This window comes from Cottoperca gobio, chromosome 3, assembly GCF_900634415.1.
Source record: "Cottoperca gobio chromosome 3, fCotGob3.1, whole genome shotgun sequence".
Lineage (NCBI taxonomy): Eukaryota > Metazoa > Chordata > Actinopteri > Perciformes > Bovichtidae > Cottoperca > Cottoperca gobio.
The window spans coordinates 11,689,819-11,706,243 of NC_041357.1; the positions used below are offsets into that span (position 1 = coordinate 11,689,819).

The window sequence follows — 16,425 nt, forward strand, 5'->3', positions numbered from 1 at the left end:
TAAACAACAGTTCAGTAAAACGTTTTAGAGATACCGCACTGGAAAAATACTGTTGAGTTGTATGTAGCCAGAATCCTTTGACTTAATTACAGCAGACTTGATTGAAATAATAATAAAATAGAAATTTACATTATGGTACTGGTGGGGAGCTAAAAATGTGTCGGCCAACAAGGCTGAGGTGTTTGTTCTGTAACAATATGTTCTTTTACACACTACAAATGTGTCACTGTGAACTATTACAGAGAAGTTGATCTGATCTCAACACACTTATTGTGTTCGTGTGTGTGTCACTCACTGTCTGCGCGTGGAAGGAAGAAAGCCCACCATCTCCATGGCCAGCTGAAGCCTCTCAAAGTCATGCTTTAGATCTTCTCCTTCAACATTGAAGCAGTCCTAACAAAAAAATTAAAAGCAGCAACCGAGTGTCATCAGGTTTATAGCAGCTGTTACGACACAGCAACCTGGAAGCCAAAAGAGCTAATGACAAGTCACAATGAAGGACTCACTAAAGACTGTTGACGTATACAGTGCCCAAATCTTTTTAATGTTTACAGAGTGTCCAGCAAAGATGCTTAAAATAGTTTTTTAGTTTACTTTGCAGCCGAAACAAAAAAAAAAGCAAAGTGACCTGAAGCAGACAGAATGAATGACTCATGCTAAAATAAGCTATCATTAGGAAGCTCGGGGGTCAAACACTCGAGTCTGACGTGCAGAGCGTCTAGCGAACAGCAGCGTGCGCAGGTTCTGCTCATGGAGTGGAAAATCTGGACCGGCTTCCTCTTTTAAAACAACCCACAGAAAATTGGCAAGCTGGGGAAAAGAGCTGATAAGAGCAGTTTATGGGTTGTTCTGTTTGAGTGATGGATGACGAGCTAAACTAGCAGAGAGGAGACACAGGAGGAGTTTGAAGTGCAGGTTTATCCCCAAAAATATACAAAGTAAAAGTTGTTAACCAGCAGGAGAGAGCCCGATTAGCCCAAGCTGCAACGATAAATCGAATAATTGATTAGTTGATCGTTAGTTGCAGCCCTACTTTACACTGAACATTTCCTACACGTGATGTGCAGATCTCATTGACAAGACTAGAATCAAAAAGTCATTACATAAAAAAAACAAGGCATTAAAATATTGTGTATGAAAAAGCATTAATCAAATAGTATTGAGCAACTTAATGTATGAAGGGGTAGTCGTAAGAGATAAATCTGGATCTGGCTTAGTTGTTTATGAAAAGCGGAAGAGCATTTCCCAGACTAGGACCACATGCTTTGAAGTTACTATACAACTACACAGTGCTTCACTGCATATACACCCACCGTAATGTGAGCTCTGCTCTTTGCTTTATGGGCCCATTCCACTATGGCTGCCATAATTATCACATACCGAGGCCTCAGAAAGACAAACACTCCAAACATGAGACTTACACTCCAACGTGCCTCCTTTCTTGCCGCCCTTGCGCTCTGCTTTCATGGCAGAATCTCACATTGATCTAATAGTGACTCTGGTGTTGCATTTCTATAGCAGGCAGGAAAAATCTACATTTAATATAAAAGAGTTACTCTAACCTTTTCTTCTTTTAATCTGTCAATGTAGTAAAAATGTATTTGAGGATTCCAGATGTGTTAAAAGTTTAACAAAATTACATTTAAAAGAATCATGTGTGTAATAATATAGTTATTTTCCTTGCTGTATTAAAAGAAAAGTCCAATTATAGTGACTGCATACGTTTCTAGTGTTTTCACAGATTTCAGATTTCAAATGAATTACATTATGCATCTCACAATATTACCAGTATTCAGAAATGCACAAACTTACTGGGCTAGAAAGGAGTTGAAAATGAACAAGTTAATCAAATGTAACCCGAGAATCAGAGAGCACTGTTGCATACACGAGTTAATAAACACAAACATCATTACCCAACACAAACCAAAACAATTCCCAACACAAATCACAAAAGCCTTTTTTGATCATTGACATCATTCAATCGAAGTATTTCTACAACAGATTGTGATTTGAATCCGATACAGTGATTAAGTGGTGCGTCTTTGTGCAAATAACTTGTGGCAACGCAGAGCTATGAGCATGTAGATAAATACTGCAGCTCAGCAGCTAGTGAACAATGGGGCACGTCTGGGACTAAAACAAAGCCCGTTGCTAAAACACTCACATGACTTGTGGCAATAATACATTATTTTCTAATAAGGGAACTTATATTAGAAATACTTTTAAGTCTTTTGGACCTTAGTCTAAGTCCTGAGAGGGTTAGTCCGAGTCTTTAAAGGGCAAGTCCAACTCCAGTCTCAAGAGTCGCGGAGTAAATGTCGAATACGATGCTAGAGATACTCTTAATTCGATATTACCCACATTTTGTTCTGTAACTTAGTGAGGACTTCATCTTCAGCAGAAAGGACTTCACTATCGGTACTAGAAAACACTGCGCTGTCAATGATCAAACAGGTTACAGCAACACAGGCAGCTACAGTGGCCAGGATATGACTAGACATACCAACATAACTCAGAGAAGCAGATCAACAGGGTGAAAATGCAAAAGCAAAAGCAAAAAATAAAAATAAACACCCAAACCAAACCAAACAAGGAAATGGAGGGAGGGGAGAGGAGGGAAGGGAGTATGCAACTGTGCAGGGAAAACGTGGCTTGAGCTGCAAGTGCTCGGGTGACCGAAAGATCTACTCGTTGAGGTTTCTCCGACACGTACAGACACACGGACAGCACGCACACAGATACTGACCGGTTCACTCTCACAGTAACTGTCCCAGTGCAGTTGATGGGTTGACTTTGGCATCTGGAAATGTTAAGGCAGAGTTCACAGGGGGAGCGAGGTTAGGGTTAGACAGCAGCATTCAAATGAAGACACATACTAAACACTAAACACAAATGTATGTGCAACTAACAGCGATGGAAGGACGTGCTGTTAAGACTCAAGCATTGGCTGAAATGTACAGCTCTGATCATTACATACAGACAAACAGACATAACATAACATTCAAAAGCAAATAGACACTAATGAAGAGATGTATGCACATATAAAGCATTCACTAAACAATAAGCACAGGTGATGATTAAATACATCAAGTCATTAACGCAAGATGAGAAGGTGGAGAAGCTGCAGATTTGTAACACACATGAACATTAAGGATTCAGAATGAATGATAATCTTTAATTCACATTACAGCTGATCATTATTTTAAGAGTTTTTATGATTGATTTGACTTCCAAGGTTAAACTTGCTTGAAATATCAAAGCTACCACAGCGTACAACCTCCGTTTTATGTTAAAGTAAGTATTGCATTTCATGGTGTTCCAGTTTGTAAGCAGGGACGGTTTTAAAATCATTTCCCAGGCCTGTTCAGAAAGGCAGCCCCATCTGAGATTTCAGAATCTGCTGTTGAAATGGGACATTTGTAATAAAGATTCACAAATTCATGAATCGACTATGTCTTTCTGAATTCTTTCATCATCATATCTTGCAAATGCAAAGCATTATCAGCAAGCAAGACATGTCAGGGTGTCCTTAAATGCACCATCTTGAGTTTTTCTAACAACATATAACTGCAGTACCACAATATTAATGCAACTTTTGAAAAATGTAATGAATTATTCACTGTAATTGATGGATTTCATATTTCAAGCATAGAGAGTTTCAAATCTCTTCAAGATAAGTTTAATTCACTATTTCACTGAACTAGATCAATGGTTGCTATAAAATGAGAAAATCAATCAATCAGATCTACGGCTAGCTTTGGACATTGGTCAGTCAAACGTACATTTGGGGTTAATGGGCTGGTTAACAGATGCCAAACCACAAGTGTGGCTGTGAAAGCAAAATTCGAAATGAGGATAATTATAATTAGGAGCAAGGTGTGAAAAATGAAAAACTGGGGGGAAAACCACCATGACTGAAACTTGTTTATGTGGCTTGTAAACAAGTCAACTTGTTTGTGTGGACAGGGAGCGTCGTGAAATCCATGCAAGAACTCTAGCTGGTGCAAGAGTGTGGTGTTCTTTATGTAAACTGCACAGGTTTACACAGAACGAGGAAGAGAGAATACAAGAGAAGGGTAGAATAAGAACAGAGTGCAAGAATATGTGCAACTGTGCATGCATTTATGTATGCAAGTGTGTTTGTTTGTTTGCATGTGTCAGTGGCAGGGAGGAATGGAAGGAATTCCCTTCACTCTTCTGCGTAGGCATAAAGGATTTAGGAGGAGAGGGCGGGTCCCTGGTTGTCATGGCATGACTGCCAAAGCTTGGAGGAAGAGACGCAACAAGTTTTACACAACATCCACATTCCATACATGTAACGTGTGTTTTTATCGTGGCAAATGAGGCCGTGGAGGATAAGGATGTGTGAGTGCATTTGTCAAAGGTGAATGGATACCATGTGTATGCAAAACCCACACAAATGCAGTAACACCTACAAAATGCAAATGAATACACTTCTAAATAAACACAAACACAAACAGATGTTTAAAATAAAACACCTCTCTCTGAAACAAGTGTGGAAATTAGACTGTGACAGGTTTTATTTATAGTTTGTTTATAGTGTTTAAAGCCACCACCAGAGAATGTGTTTCATTCGTGTCCTGATTTCTCTCTTTTTCCTGTTAGCAGAGACACAGAGCGTCTATACGCAGCTTGCTGGGGTCTATCGACTGGTAGATGGCACCAATTCAGACACACATAACTCTACAAATGAATGAACACAACTTCAAACGCATAACTCAACGCAAAACTCATAACGACATAAAAACGCAAACAGAAAGTGAAGGAGTAAGTGTAAGACATAACTTGTTAATTTTATATTTTTCACAAATAAACAATTTATCAATGTCTTATTGTGAAGGTCCCACCTGACTGAGGTAATGGTATTCTTCAGGCTTCATGAGGTGAAATGATTTCCTGTCTTCTTCACTTGCTCCTGCCAGCAGGTAGTAAAACACATGGTAGTTTCTAAACAAACAGGCAAAAACAAAAATAAATAAAAGTTATATCCACATAACACAAAACAGCAAATGGAGATACAAGTGTCTTAGATTCTCACTACTTATAATAATCTTGTTACCTTTAATTAGCATGTTAACTTACTAATGTCAGCAAGTGAACAAGCTCACAGTTAGCAAATCAATGCTACAATAATAGTTAGGCCTACATAGCACATAGCCTACATGTATAACTTATTTATATTTAGCCAGCACCCTGAACATACTAAAATGTGTACAGCTAGCTTGACAGTCTGATAATGTTTAGCATGTTATTATATCATACAAATAGTTAGCTTACAGGCTTACATTTAGGCTATTCAGGTAACAACTAATATTTAGCATGTCAGAATGTCAGTAAGGTAATGTTAGCATGTTAGCTTGCAATGTTAGTATTATTTTCCACTAGAAGTATTAATTTTAGAGGATACCTCTCATTACTTGTTTTATAGATAAAAATAAACTTTGAACTGTTGGTGGCCCTAAATGAAATGTCAATTGACGAACCGGTATCCAGCTAATTCCCTACAGCCACAAAGCTAACATGGCTAAAACAAAAGCTGACAGCTCCTGTATCTGTTAGTTTGTGAGTATGTATGTGTGGTGAACTTTTTCTGTGACAGCATCTAGTTGCAGAATAAAGGTTAAAGGTCAGAAGTGTGCAGCAGCTGTTACACACACACACACACACACACACACACACACACACACACACACACACACACACACACACACACACACACACACACACACACACACACACACACACACACACACACACACACACACACACACACACACACACACCTAGAGTCAGCAATCCATCTCAATAAGAGGTGGCTAACGCAGGGGGCCCACTGTGAGCCCCCCATCGTGAGGTTAACCCTCGCCACACCGTCCTGCCAGTCCAACACATTAGTGTCAGCTCCACTTAGAGCGCAAAACACTTCATGAAACACACTTTGGCAAACTCAAACAACAAGCTTTCTGAGTTGAATTCCCTCAGATGTACTTTTATTGGGTTGCCAAAATTCACACTCCATTTATTTCATAATTGGTGATAGCACCATTTATTCTTAGTAAGTGAATACAGTTTTAAGTGCACTTCAAATATCACGTAAGATTAATTCAACATACAAGGTTGAAACAACCAAGTTTGTGGACATATTGTCCATATTTGAGACCTTAGTCATTGTCCATATTTACAACAGTGTTGATATAAGTATAATACAGTGATGGAATGTAACTAACTACTTTGAAGATTCAGATTATTAATAAAATCATACAATCAACTCATAAATTATGATGATGCATTATTTTGGATTAAGCTACCCCCCAGTATATAAAGAAGTTGGAATTTGCCCCACTTTTACCAGTTGCAACATTAAAGTGATGAACACATTAATGCATCAATACCTACAATCCAATAATATAATTTTATTCTGAGAATGAACCTGAATAATGAGTACTTTTACTGTTTGTACTTTGAATATATGTTGATGCTCATGTACTTTTACTTAAGTAAGATTTGAGTATTTTTACTTTTGGTATTGCAACTTTTAGGTAAGTAAGAGATCTGAGTACTTCTTCCACCACTGGTCGGTTTATTATTATTATTATTACTGAAATACACACAGTGAAACTTAATTTCACACAACCAGTACATAGATCATGTTAGATCAATGCATACTCAAGAGCAGCAGTGTGAATCTTGATAAGTAAAGTTTTGAGGAAGTTGAGTGTTAAAAATATTTGTCTTTATATTCTTAGTATCTATTTACCTCAACATCTTTGTTGCAGCACTTATTTAAATGTCATTGCTCAGACCTGAAGCAGTCACTTCAGAACTTCAGTCGTTTCAGAATTCTAAGATTATGATTATAATGTGCTTTTCTCAGTGCTCACCGCTCATTGTGCTCCTGATAGACCAGCCTCGACTTCTCCAGCAAGTATTTCTCCACATATGCTCTGAAAAAAGTTAATACATTAAAATCATTAACTTTAAAACTATTTAAAAAAAAAAATGTTTTAAGAACATGAAAAGCATTCGTCTCTGGTTCCTTACCCTCTTACAGTCCCGCTCTCCTGGTAGTTCACCTGAATGAACTTGCCAAAGCGACTTGAGTTGTTATTGTGAGCCGTCTTTGCGTTCCCAAATGCCTGAAGGGGAAAGAAAGGAGGATATGGTAACACATAATACATGGGCCACGTATTACATATCTTACACACAGGTTGGCGTCAGACATTGGAGGTCCACTTTAGGTGTGGATCATTTGTTTGTGGGTCAAGCTCACAGAGACTTTGGCCCAGTGCCGAACATTGTCTTAAAACACTATCAGTCTGGACGGCGTGGAGAAAGCTTTTCCTCTTACATAGTTATAAACTGCATCAGTCCGAGACACATTAATAACATGGTTTTAGGATCTATTCAAGTCAGAGTCAGACAAATTGCCAGAGTGGGGATGAAGGAGCTGGAGCCAGCAGGCCTGATGGAAAAAAAAAAAAGCTCCTCAGTAAGTAATGGGATCCATGTGGCCGTGTGGAACATGTGTAGTGGTTGTGCTTTAATAACACGGTCCAGTATTTCCCCTCGCAGCTCTGTTTATGTTGTATGGCTGCCTGGAGGGGAAGTCGTTTTTCGCCCTACACAAACCCTGCAGTTATTTGTAGCTTCACCACAAGTAAACAAATTCCTCAGTGAATCACTTAGAGAAGCCCCGAGACCTGCGTCTGTGGAATGGGAAACACCCCTCTCTGACCCTACCTTTCACCAACGCCACTTACTAACATACAACCATGCTAATGCCAAGCTAATAGTCTACGTTGTAGGGCTTCAGACTAATCCTAGTACGCAAATTTGCAGCTGAAACTGCAAGTAGTCAAGAAGCATTCAAAAACACAAAGTAATGAGCTCGCCCTTCAGTTACGACTCACGGAGCTGAACAAATCACTAAACAGATCCTGTGGAAAAAACATATTTAACTTTGTTGTCTGGACAAAGAAAGACCACACATGGTCAAACAGAGGAACAGAGAGGATATCATTATATATCCAGAAATGTGGGTTTTAAAATCAATTCATAAATGGACAGCCAATAAAAAGCAAGCACTCATAACAACAACCTGCTCGCAGACATGTTGAGGAACTCGGGTCAGACGAGTCAGATTTTAGACCTTTCAGTGTTTGCTTGACATTAAACATGTTTTGTTATGTTAACAGGAAGCAGGATGTGGAAAATCTAAAATACTGAGAGCTGATTTATATTCAGGCACCGTGTATTCGTCCACCTGGTCTGTGTAAAAAAAGATGCATAGTTAAGGAAGACATTTTTACAGCCGACAGTTTGTATTCTTTCGACACTTGGCTTTCTCCATATCAACGGTAATAAAACACAACAGAAGGGGTGATATGTCATATCTGACCTCTGGGGGGCCCAGGGGATGGAGTTTCTTACCAACATGCAAGAAAAACATATAATTGTGTTAAATGTAAATAAATGGACATAAGGGACTAGAAAGAGCCTGCTGTCATGAGGACACTGAACTAGAACTAGATATTCTAGGAAACCTAAGTCCCCACCGTGAAGCTCAGTAGACAGGGCACGTTTAGGTAAAGAGGATTTCTAACATGAAAAGTGGAAGAGTATCTGAGGGTGGATTTAATTTCCCCTTGAATGATGACAAAGACTGAAAGGGATAGCAGAGCTAAAACTGTTTGTACAGACATGATTCACACCACTTCAGTCACTCCAGCAGGTCAAAAACATTATTCTTGGCTCCAGACCACAGACCCGGGCCAAAGGCAGACCAATGACAGACTTGAGACGGTGCCAGTGTGTTCTGGGCGTAATGCGTCTACAGGCTCGGTCAAAGTCGTTCAGAGAAGTACTTTCTGTAGGAGGATGCCACAAGGCTGATGTGATGTTTTCATAAGTAATAGCACTCTGTTGATCCTCATGTCACCAACTGTACAGTTGTGTTGAATACTGCGGGCGCTGTGGGAAAACTTTTATTTAGATCACTTTCCGATGGATTTCATCTTGCAGGAAAGTCTCTCCTGATACTATTTCTGATACTCAGGGTGGTGATCAATCCCAATCGTGATCAAGTTCTTTCATTCCAGTTTAAGATCCTCAGATAGTCGGCCCCTACCTCTGTATCTGATGTACTACCAGAGCCCTGCCAGATGTTATGTCCTAAATGGATTATAGTTTCTAAGTGGGAGTGTATCCTCCCATTCTTTATTTCCCATTTCATCTCTTTCTTTAAGTTATTTCCTAAATGTTATTTAACACAGAAACATTGGACTGTCCCAAGCCTCTGCTTCCATTGCTATGGAGAAGATGCCAGCCACAGCAGTAACACATTTAAAACACTTTGTCGGTGCAGTTGGTTACAAAACACAACGCCATATTTCCTCCAAACTTGACACAAAATTTAAAATAAAATTGATTTAATATGTAGATTGGGGTTTTTTTTTCAACACTGCCATCTTAAGCTTTCTCCCACCGTTAGCACCTTGGGAGTTGTACCGGTAGTTGAAGGCAGGATTCATCTTTTATACTGATTTTGATTTCTTTAAATTAGTTGAACCACTGCAGAAGATGCAGAAAGCTTGTTGAAGAAGGCTTATAAAAGTGAACTCTTACAAGTTTGTGACGTAGAACAAGATGAGTACATCACTAGTTTTGCCAAAAGGTTTATGTTTGCATGAGGAACACATAACGTACAGGGTCATATATCTCTAACAGGGGAATTGCGAAATGAAACGGAAGTTTCTTTTCTGGGAAATCAATTAGACGTCCAGCGCTGCCTCACACAGAGGCAATCAGTTCAGATTCTATTAATGCTTCTGTCTGTAGTGAGATAATTAGGTCTTTATCTGCCTTCGTATGCTCTGACTCATGCAGTGTGGAGCACATACACGTGGCTTTTAATCACATGTGTATCACTTCATTAGCAGCTACTTGAGGAGAGGAGAGTGAAAACAGGAAAACATACTGTTGTCTTGTCTCGAGTCTGCAGGGAGTGTTTCAAACGGATGAAGGGGTCACGCTCGGCGCTCAGATACAAAGTGAAGACAAAAAGTTGCTTGATTTAACTCACAAAAGGGATTTATCTTTCTGTATGTCATCTATTGCTTGGGGGGGGGGGGGGGGGGGGGGGGGGTTACAAACACATTTCCATGCTGGGGTGTGTTTAGAGGTCATGTGACGGCATGGTCCCAAACTGCACAGAGAAATGCTTTGTCTGAATTTCAAAGTCACTTAAGTGAAATGAGCCATGAGATATAAAAAACAGCATTCTTCTGACTGCAAATTGATTTAGGAAATTGCCACCAAATGTTTTGCATTCCTTTCCTCACAGTAGCTACGGAGCATCTGTGTGATTCAGTGGTTGCTCATTTGACCTCCGTAGATTCACATCCTTTTTAGAGCCTGTTACCAGACTGACTCATCCACCACAGTATAGAGGACAGGATGTCAACAATGGAGTGAAAAGGCAAGTGAGTCGGCCCAACATGTTTCATGGTTATGTCACAGCGTGTGTGGGCAGATAACCTTCTCCAGATGCTAATTCGTGACCAAGCCCCTTGTAATCTCACACCTAGGGTCGTGCTGACCAGAGTGGACTGTGGTCACGGTGGTTGTTTAATCACAGGGGGGTGTGCAGTCATGGTTCACAGACGAGTTAAAGCACAGTGGGATGTGGGTTCAGGCAGTGGCTGCTTCTGTCAAACAGTGTTTGAGGTAGGATGCTTGCAGGTTTAACCAAAAAATTGAAGAGGCTTTTCTCCTCCATAAAATAGGAGGAATGAACATATGTGAACTTCTTTTTGTGATTCAGCCATTTTTTGTAAGCTTGGTTTAAAATATCAAGCTTTTTATTAACACAGCACTAGATCCTCTCTTCAGAAAAGCTGTTTTCCTTCATTCTCAGTAAACTCATCGCCACTCTGCCTCAAACACCCCTGGGCGCCGATCTGATGGTCCAATGAAATTAGCAATATAGACGTTAAGCTTGACTGGTCGTGCAACTCTGGTGAGAGGCTTCACGCTTGAATGAAGTGCCATAAACCTCAGGGCTTGTATGTTTCAGGTTTTTGACAACCGTTGTACCGTTGTGTCCAAGAGAATTTCAGCTTCAACTTTTAATAAAACTGTAGTCACTACCGTTTACACTGCATATTTCTGTGTGTGCACACACACACACACACACACACACACACACACACACACACACGCACACACACACGCACACACACACACACACACACACACACGTAAGAACATACACTCTGTATCAAAAGTTGAAATGTCTCACACTACAGCCTGAAGAAGAAAGAAATAAACAGGCTAAAACTTTGGCCCACGTACATCTCATGACCGAAAACTTAAGCAAACCATGAAAAACAGCCATTTTTGTGATGCATTGCTGCATCGACCGGATCCTAACAAATTATCAAAATTTCTTTACCAAATAATCATGTTATAACATATATCACATAACACATTCAAACTGTTGTTTGTCCGTCATTACAACAAGAAATGTTTCTTGTAACGAGATATGTTTGTTTTGTGTAACAAAGGTAAAGTTGACAGAGACATATCAAAGGTGATATGTTGTTGTAACAGGAACAATTCTTGAATTAAATGAAATTGAGTTATTAGGTATGCTAAAATAACAAGAAAATATGTCATAATACCATGTAAAATATCAAGTTAAAATGAGAAAAGCATCTTTACAGGTTAGTCGTTTCCCCGTTTACAGTGCTTATGCTAAACTAAGCATTATATTTACCAGACAGATATGAGAATGGTTTTCTTTTCTCATAATGCCAAACGATTCCTTAAAAAGGTTTGTGAATCACTGGACTACAGCTATGTGTGTATGTGTGTGACAGAGAGACCAACAGAGAGAACGAAAACAAGAACAACCTAATGAGAAAAAGCAGTGGCCTTTTGATCAGGCCAATGGCTGACTAAAGTATTTGGCTCAATCAGAAAGTGCTCCTGAGTTTGGAAGAAGGAAGTGAACATCAGTCACAGGGATGGAGATGAAAGCCAGGCGTAATAGAAAAATAATCACAGATCTCCAGTACTCCTCAGCTATCAGAGACATCTCTCATATAACCTAAACCTCTCAGAGTCAGAGAAGATGAGAGGGGGGGAAAGCCACATTCCTAAGTTACAAAAGCCCCTCAGACAGAAGCAAACTTTCATCAAAAACCTCAAAATTAGTGAATTCATTTCCCATGCTATTCCACAAATGGCAGACCCGTGTGAATGAATCCTGAAAGAGGACCGCTCTCTTTTCCATTGTCCTGTGTTTGAAAAGTAAGACGATATAAGCAAAGGAAATTATGTAGACCATGTACAAAACGGAATAAATCCATTTCCCATGTTGACTGATACTTATCTGAAAGGTAAAGACAGACATAAGAGAGTCGTATCTTAAGAAAGCCTAAAGAGATGTTACTATTTGCAGTAATTACTGCTAGGAACTACGTAATGTTGAGTACCAGACACAATTCTAACAAAAACACTTATATTTTCAGTGTTTGGTCCTAAGCTGGGGAATAGATTGTCCACCATGTTAAAGCTCCCCCTCCCGTCTAAACACACATCTCTTATCTTTAGCCTCTTCATTTTCATCATGAAGACATTTGTGCAACACTGTTGTGCGACGATATCGTCAAGATATTCTATGCTTTCATTAATTTGCTTCTATTCTCTTATTCATTCCTGTCTTTTATTTAATCTCTTTGTAAAGCACTTTGGTCAAAGTTTGTTATTTTTAAATGCGCTCTATAAATAAACTTGACTTGACCCGACTAAAGAGTCGAGAACACGGAAAGCAAATAGAGCACTTTCCAGGAACACAGGAACCTTAGTCCTCGTTTGTTTTATGGATTTTGCAAAGAATTTATAAACCCGGGGGTAGAAAACTGTTCTCAATCCGTACTGAAACACTAACTGAAAACATAACTCTGAACGTCCATGTAGCAACAATAGGCAGCAATGAGAGGAATGTTGCATCACTGTTCATCATCCACAGCAAATCGTCCTAAATGGCAGTCAGTCAGATCAGGACTGAAGGACTGGTGATTTGGCCAAAGACTCCCTGCACTGTTGGTGGGTGGCAGCAAGTGAGTCTGCGCTGCCCAGTCATTCTTAATCTGCAATAAAAATGTTGTGTGCGTGTGTGTGTGGTCAACTTCCTGTGACTGCCTCCCTCTGGCATCTGATCCCTGCTTTATTTGTGTTTCCTGATTTCACTCTCTCCCCCTCACTTTCTCTCACACATCACAGATACCATCTGACCAACAGACTGCAGCAGATATCACTGGTACTGTAACTAAAACATCTTTAAATCATGACTTATTAAACCTTTTAGTAGTTAGAGGGTGAAATCCTTCAAAACACACATGAGATTACAGTATCTCTATGGTGGAGTGATCAACAGGAACCGAGAACAGAACAAGCAGAACAAACATAATAGAAAGGTTCACTGCACACTAAACAGGAAGAGATTGAGACGTACGCCTCAGATCAGCTTATTGAAAACAATAACAGCATTATTCATTTTATGCCATTTCAAACCTATCGATGCACATGGATGACTAACTACACAAAGTGCAGTGGAAATAATCAACTGGTTTTAGTAATCATTGATAGATATGAAGCTTAACAAAGCTGCCGTTTCTGCTGCACGTTAATGTCAGTTATATGAATAGCTTCTATTAGACACAGCAAATGTTTCTATATTGCACAAGACATACATGTGGCAGTTTCAAAGTGCTTAACAGCCTTTCAATCTTTTCAAAAAAGTGTGAAAATATATACATATTTAGAGCCCGCCCGTATTGTGCAGTTTTACTCATTCATTTACAGTTTTGACTAATCACTGAACTGAACGAAGGTTTCCAAAATGTAATAGGAAAAGAACAATTATAATAGTTATTAAATCATATTTCTTGTTTGACTAATCAAACTGGATTGAATATATTTTAAGAAATCCACACCTGTTGTTGCTGTGGCAGGTAAACGTTTCTGTCTTTTCACTCTCAGTCTTGCAAAGGGTTATTGGTGTACATGGCAGCAAAGTGTACTAAAGATCATGTCTCAAAAATCATGTCTGTCTGTCAAAGATTTATCAAAGAGACATTCACATACTCAACTCTCTTATTGCTTCTTTCCAGTCTAACTCAGTCTGGATTGTTTGTATGCCGGAGCACTGGGGAGATATGAGGCTCAGCTAAATTGAAGGTTAGACCTTCTTGTTTTGAAGTTCCCATCGGCACTGAAAGTGCGTACAAAACACTCGACAACAGCAGAGATACAATTCAAACAGAATCAAAAGCGTGTGTGTGCGTGTGTGTGCGTGTGTGTGTGCGTGTGCGTGTGCTCTGTAAAACACAGCTAAAATTAGAGAGGTTGATGACTGGGCTCAGCTGTACGTGTGGCCACAAGCAGGGAGGTGACATTTAGACAAAACTGGAAACTGAAAGCTCAGGATCCTCGGACAATAAAAGTTGATACATAGATGTTTGTGTTTGCACCCTAAGAAGATGAGCAAATTAGACAGATAGGTAATAAAATGAAAATAAAAATGGCTTCATCTGTGATTCGATTATCGATTTACTCGATCTTTATCAATCAAAGTGAAAAATATTCACTTAATCTGACCTTTCTGAAAACAAGGTGGTTTTTAAAGGTCTCCATGACAACAGGTTTAATACCTTTTGGTTTTGGACTATGGTCATTAATAACTTTATTTTTCCCAAAGGTCAATTGGTTGCACACATCAGTGAAACATAAAAAGAGCAACACAGACAATAAAAATAGGTCTTTATTTCAATATACAAGAACACTGATAAGATCACATTATAAGAACTTCTTAAAAAACAAAACCGATGTTAATAAATAATAACAAGACTCAAAGATTAGACTCAAAGCAGTTGAGAAGGCAGATCCTGCACCTGCAACTTCTTTGAGAAATATCTTCAAGCTTCAGTGCAGACCAAAAAGGCTCAACAACTGTCGGCCATTATATTAAAAAGAAAGTCCTAACATTATGATGGCAGGTCAGCCTTTCTGCATACTTCCAAAAAGAAGTTAAGCCACATTGTTCCTGAGTGTCACCAGATGACTGCACTTACTGTCCTTTGCTGTGTGACTATTTGTAGCCAAGGCCCCTTCCTTTTCTGTAAAGCACAGCTGCCTTACAGGATTTATTTCAAACATTGTCAAGATGCCTTTGACGCAATGTCATTTCTCACACTGGCGCACAGAGTGTGCTCTGTTCTTCAGTCATTCACCTCATTATTCCTGCAATTTCTGCCATGTGACAATTTCAAACAAACAAAACTTTTCCTCGGCTGAACTTTTGACCCAGTGTTACATAAGAGTGCTCGGTTTTATAAGTGTGAGAAAGAAGTTAATGTGGTCCAAAGACGTAAGATCCACACTTTTCTCAAAACCTAAAGAAAAAGGAGCCGAACAAACAAGACCCGGTTCTTGTTTCAGCATCAACGTTACCGGGTCAAAACAATAGTGCAGTGTTTCCATAAGATGAGTCAAACGAGAGGCAGAGACAGAAAGGAAGTGAAAAGAAGAAGAAATAGTTTGTAAAGGAATGTAAATTTATTCTATCTGTACATGAACGGTTTGATAATAATTGAGGCTTTATCGTACGTGCTTTGTCCTGTACGCAGTATCTGAGCTTCACATTTAATCTCTGGATGCGGTATGTAGTTCAGGAATCCACAAAAGAACGTAGAAAAGGGTTTCCCAAACTCATCAGTGATAATACAAAAGAAAAAAAGAGGAGAGCCGAATGAGGAAAAGTGAGAAAATGTAATATGTTATATGTTATATGTGCGCACAAATACCGGCTTTTACTTGGCATTAATATCACTGAAAAGGCCTGGATCTGCAGCTACTCTTACACAAATAATTCTTCTTCTTTGTGATAGTGTATTACCATATTTCACAGTAATTTGTTACTGCAATTAAACGTGAACACTGATTCAAGTGAGCTTCTGTGTCTTTATCAGATCAGCTCTCTGCAGTTCTTTTGGTATTTACCGAAACAGAAGGAGGATCTGATGGCTGATAGTCATGAAATGCTGCCATTCCTTCCACTCGGCCCACAGGCTCGAGCTGTGAGTCACTCCACCAACATATAGAGACACAAGACCTGATTGTTGCGTCAAATATCAAACTGACCAGCTCACCCACAACAATATTGAGCCACATGAAGATTTCAAGGGGAGCTGTGATACACATTTGGAACAGAAACCACAATTTAAGATTATTTTAGGAGTTTGTTTAAGTAAAAATGTTACGAAGTTCCAGTTTTCAAAAAGGTTTTGCTGGTTTATTTTGTCTTAAAATAGTAAACTGAATATCTTTGAGTCTGTTGGT

At 39.2% G+C, this 16,425-nt stretch overlaps 1 protein-coding gene across 10 annotated transcripts in view; it reads right to left on the reverse strand.

Annotated features, from left to right (window-relative positions):
* myo9aa (myosin IXAa) overlaps window positions 1-16,425 on the reverse strand; it is a 99,888-nt gene that overhangs the window by 40,437 nt on the left and 43,026 nt on the right. For 9 of the 10 annotated variants that reach the window (XM_029457666.1, XM_029457692.1, XM_029457656.1 and 6 more), the window contains 5 exons: window positions 7,063-7,157; window positions 6,903-6,965; window positions 4,869-4,968; window positions 2,747-2,800; window positions 296-393 (listed from right to left, as the gene is read on the reverse strand). In XM_029457666.1, coding sequence (XP_029313526.1) covers window positions 296-393; window positions 2,747-2,800; window positions 4,869-4,968; window positions 6,903-6,965; window positions 7,063-7,157 — 410 coding nt within the window. The remainder of the gene's footprint in view (window positions 1-295; window positions 394-2,746; window positions 2,801-4,868; window positions 4,969-6,902; window positions 6,966-7,062; window positions 7,158-16,425) is intronic. The other variant, XM_029457701.1, reaches the window with a different exon arrangement.